Raw genomic sequence first — 4,864 nt, 5'->3', positions numbered from 1 at the left:
CATACAGGGCCACATACCAAAAGTGAAGTTAACGTGTTGTGATGCTGCCAGAGGTGCACTTTTCAACCAGGAAGGCCCCATTCAAGGCATATTTGCCTGGTGAAGCTTAATGCCATATGTATCCACTTAACTGAGCCTTGGGTCACCAATATGTTTGGTGATAGATACATTCATGAGCTAGGAGAGAAGAAACTTAGGGGATACAGAACTGATGTCTGATATGCAGAAGAAGGGAAAGATGGTATCTCCTGCAGATTAAATTTGTTTAAGGAACTAGGCAGTATCGCAGTCCCTAGTGCATGTAGTCCCACCGCTGTGAGAAATTTCTGTAAAATGTCTATTCCCCTCCCCGCTTTATCAGCAATCAGCAGAAAACAAGGGACTGAATACCTCTCTCCCTCTACCCTTTTTTATCCTTCATCAGGTTGAAAATGCTCCATTCTTCTCCGATGAGCTCCCTGATGCTATGCTAGAGCTCCTGGTGGAGCTGGGTGAAGAATCTCTTAACTGTCAGCCAGTAACATTTGTGGGGACAAGAGGTGGTAGTTCAGATTATATGACAAAAGATTATTCATCAGCAGACTAGAAAGGGTATGCCTCAAAAACAAAAAGGGATGCTAGGAAGAGTACATACTGTAAGTTTAATTTATAGGAATAATAGGTAAACAAGAGGTGGTACCACTCCAATTCCACAGAGGAATTTAAGCTTCTTGTCTTTAAGTTTATGGGATAGAATAATGCAAAATTTCCTAATAATTCTTAATAATGGTATTTGAGTTCATAGAAACAAGTCTATCTAGTCTTCATTACTTCCCCTACTAGAGCTTAGACCTTTTTTTTTTTTAAACACTATGGTACAAGGTGAATAAAATGTTTTCAGACTAGAGAAAAAAATGAAAGGGGAGTGCAAAACTATCAGTGTCGCAACCAATATATGTACCTGTTTTAGTGATTCGGAGTGGCTGATGCACAACTGAATAGAAATATGAATATGCATATAGATATCTATACATGTACATACATGAACACAAATGCATAGCAGAACAAAAGACAAATACTCCAGATTTATCCTAGAACAGATCCTCTGTGGTCTGATGTCAACACTACGTAGAAGGATGTAATTTGATGCATTTTTTTAAACTGACAACCTGATAATTCCACTTTTCAATCTCACTTACCTACACACACACGACCATCAACTCCAACAGCCAAGCCAGGTGGACACTCACACCGAAAGGATCCTTCAGTATTTATGCAATGACCATTCATGCAAATTCCTGATGTCTGACATTCATCAGTATCTATCAGGAGGCAACACAATTCAACAGTCTTTTTGCTGTTTTTAAGCAGGATTACAATTAGCATTTTTAGAACATTACCAAATTATTTTATGATAGCAGCTAAATCATCAACAAATCCTTGTTTCATTTCTAATAAAAATCTCACCTTGGAATTACACTAAATAACCAAAATTCCATCTGCACATTAAAAAAAACCCAAAACCTAAAAATGAGAAAAACCATAGGATTAGAGGCCCTTCAGATTCTACAGTAAGCAAAATTAATGAAATTTTTTTCCCTTTGTCCATCCCATGATACTATAACCTTGTTTTAAAGAGTAGTTAAGGAAGCACTAACCACAGAATATCCATATGACAGTACATTTTAATTTCAAAAACCTCTCAGTGGTCATCCATTTCTATCTAAATCAACAGCCCACCACATATACATTAAGAAAACTGCAATTAATAAAAACGGTTCAACTTCAAATCAGAAAACTAATAATTTAGATGATTTTGCACTTACTAGAAATTACTCACACCCAGACCTAATTCTACTGGCAGCAACAGGCATCTTCCATTAGCTTACTTAAACCGAAGCTAAATCAGCCTATTCTTAAAATGTTTAATGTAAGTTTTCAACAACCTCACTTTAAAAAGTCTGTAATGATATGTGGCAAATATGATGTCTTAAGTGTTAAGCACTCTGAATTGTCAGAATAATGTAGAAAACATATGTGCTCATCAATGTAAAATCTTTTAAACCTTTTCAGCTTCCCATATTGCTGCTCACTTTATCATTTCATGAAGGGCCTGCAGATTTTGCTACATTTACAATGCTCCCAGACTTTTCAAAAGCTAATTTATAATCTGTTGTAGCTTTACAATACTGTTAAATAATTGTTAGGTGTTTCTGTAAGTCACAGACCTATTTCTATTCTAGGCAGTTTATGAAATCTACCGTAAAGAGTTAGGAAGATATTAGTATGATGTTAAATCCATGTGACAGGATTTCTATTCTTGCATGAATGAATGGGGACAGGGAAAGACATTTTCAATCAAGATTGTCTTAATGGGTTACCCCTCAGTTCCACATACCAGTACAGTAACGCCCATTTGGAGCCAGAACAAATCCTGGTTTGCAGATGCATTTAAAACTCCCATCTTCATTTATGCACATCCCATTTAAACACATGTTTGTAGTGGTACACTCATCATGGTCTGCAAAATATTACAAAGAAAACTGCTTATAGTTCCTCACCTTCCAGAAGATGATACAGCAAAAATAAATTATCAGGACTGATGTGACATATTCCTTCACTTGAAGATTAAATTCTAATAATAACTCTGATGAATTATCTGAAGAGTTTTTACTCTGTAGACAAAGAAGATAGGTTTTTTTCCCATTGTGATCAGTTACTTTGTGTGTTTCATCAGTCAGTGTACGGAAGAACAGGGTGTGCCTTTCTTACGTCAAAGGATAAAAAGCTTCAATCACCTTACAGAAATAAGACCTAGTTGTTTATCTAGAAGGGTTTTTTTGACACAGTATAGTCAAAAATATAAACTGTTCTTTCTTCAGCAGTGCTGATACATGGAGCACTTGCTGTGAAGCTTTAGGGGAAAATGTTTTTCCTGGTACTGAATTATGCAAGACCCTTGAGGAGAGATGTAGCTTCAACACCAAAAATTACCTCAAGTTTTCTCTAAAATCATGCAGTTCTGTACAATAACTATCTGAATGCAAGTGAACCTCAGGTTGTACCCTATTTCAAAAAAGGTAATCCTTGATGATCCGTAATTGTAGTATGAAGTACAATTTCTAGAATCACCAAGTGAATGCCTGATCCATTATTTAGAATAGTTCTTACCCACACAATTTTTTCTATCTGTAGTCAGCTCAAACCCAGCGTTGCAAATACACTGGAAACTTCCGTCAGTGTTTACACATCGTCCATTTTTACAAAGAACCCCATTCTGGATACACTCATCGATATCTAAGGAAAAAAATTATCACACAATCAGGGAGTTACTGTAAGGTAAAAATGTATATAGTGTCAATTATTGCTTTGAAAAATACTGACATGTTATTTAAATATTACTTAGACAAAAGTTTTTCAAATATGGTTAAGAATGTATTCCCACTGCATCAGAGATAGGAAAAATATTATTTTACAAACTTGTACAATAAATGCCCCATTTTGTGATGTTCAGCAATTACTTTATGAATATCTCTTTAAAAACCTACTCACACATTCATCTGTGTACATACATAAATATATACCTGTAGTACTAATAGTCTATTTCCTGACTTTTTTGTAGAACTCTGTCAGCGACACTCTGTAAGTGACAGATATTCCAGAATAATGGATAAAAGTTAAAAGACAACAACAGAACAAATGGAATGGTAGCCCAGAACTAGAGCCCAAATTAATATAGCAACTGCTGGGATTTACTGAAATTACATTGCTAACTATTGTTGAACTCCAATGGGATCTGTCATAAGGGGTCAGAACATCTGCAGTGTCAGTAGATGTGAAGCAAATTTTTCTACCAATGCAAGCTTGCTTGGTAGGAGTTCTCTGGAAATCTGTGTGGCACCTGCAGTAATAGGAACCAGGTGTGTTGATACAGTCTCCATTAGAGCATGGGTTTGATGTGCATTCATCAACATCTGTTGGCAGCACAGAGGAGCATTAGTGACTTCACAACATATGTGACATTTTTCTCAAGTATAGAAATTTTGTAGTGAAAAAGATGGTAACTAACAGTCAAATGCTGAATACTAAAACTTGTTCTTGATGCAAAATCATTACTTTCCTAAGAACACAGAGCTGTTCTTGGTCCAGTTAGGCAGACATTTTTAAGAAGTGAAATGCTACTACATCATTTATAAGCAACCAGAAAGACGCCTTTACTGCTTCACGAGCCTGTCAAACAGCAGCTGAACTGCATTATGAACCTGTAAAACATAGTCAGCTGGCCTGATCTAATATCAGCTTGAATAGCAGTCCAGTAACCAGCAACATCTAGCATACAGGGCCACATACCAAAAGTGAAGTCGGTGACTTACAGAAACAACTAACAATTAAAAAACCCCCATTATATTACAGGTTTATTGTAGAAATGTGAGGGGCCACACACCAGCAGGAGGGATTCTTAATGAGACCACAGGTTGTGCACCACACCTCAAGTATTTATGCCCCACTGCATTCTCAACCTTCGTCTTTGCATTTGAGTAATGCCAGACTTAATCTAGCCCTTCTCCATAATGTACCTTACTCTCCTTTCCAAAGGTTTCTGGTATTTGGGTGCAACCAAGCACACTTTAACCAACTTAAATCTTAGGTAACTTCTCAGAAATAACTCCCGTTTGACACACAGCTCTGAAAACTTTAACTCCTTTCACGAACCATTCCCAAATTTTGTCCCCAGTGATTACCAATGAGTCAGCTGTGTCTTTGGCCCAAGACTGCTATTCCCAGCTCCAAAATAACACTGATCCTCCCCATTACGGTCCTTTAAACCCTCCCAGCATCCTTGTCCTCTGTGACCTGAGGAACAGAGCGAATGCATCCCTCTGGT

The 4,864-nt window shown here is 37.0% G+C and overlaps 1 protein-coding gene across 1 annotated transcript; it reads right to left on the bottom strand.

Moving 5' to 3' along the window:
* Positions 1-1,178: 1,178 nt before the first annotated feature.
* On the bottom strand, positions 1,179-3,953 carry LOC104470422 (fibrillin-2-like; the record flags this gene model as incomplete). Its single annotated transcript, XM_010085349.1, has 4 exons — positions 1,179-1,301; positions 2,378-2,500; positions 3,151-3,276; positions 3,834-3,953. Coding segments are annotated over 4 exons (492 nt in total), but the record flags the coding sequence as incomplete, so codon positions are not given.
* Between the last annotated feature and the right edge of the window lie 911 nt (positions 3,954-4,864).

Source organism: Pterocles gutturalis, unplaced genomic scaffold (assembly GCF_000699245.1).
Source record: "Pterocles gutturalis isolate BGI_N339 unplaced genomic scaffold, ASM69924v1 scaffold240, whole genome shotgun sequence".
Lineage (NCBI taxonomy): Eukaryota > Metazoa > Chordata > Aves > Pterocliformes > Pteroclidae > Pterocles > Pterocles gutturalis.
This window is presented reverse-complemented; position numbering and strand designations above follow the sequence as displayed.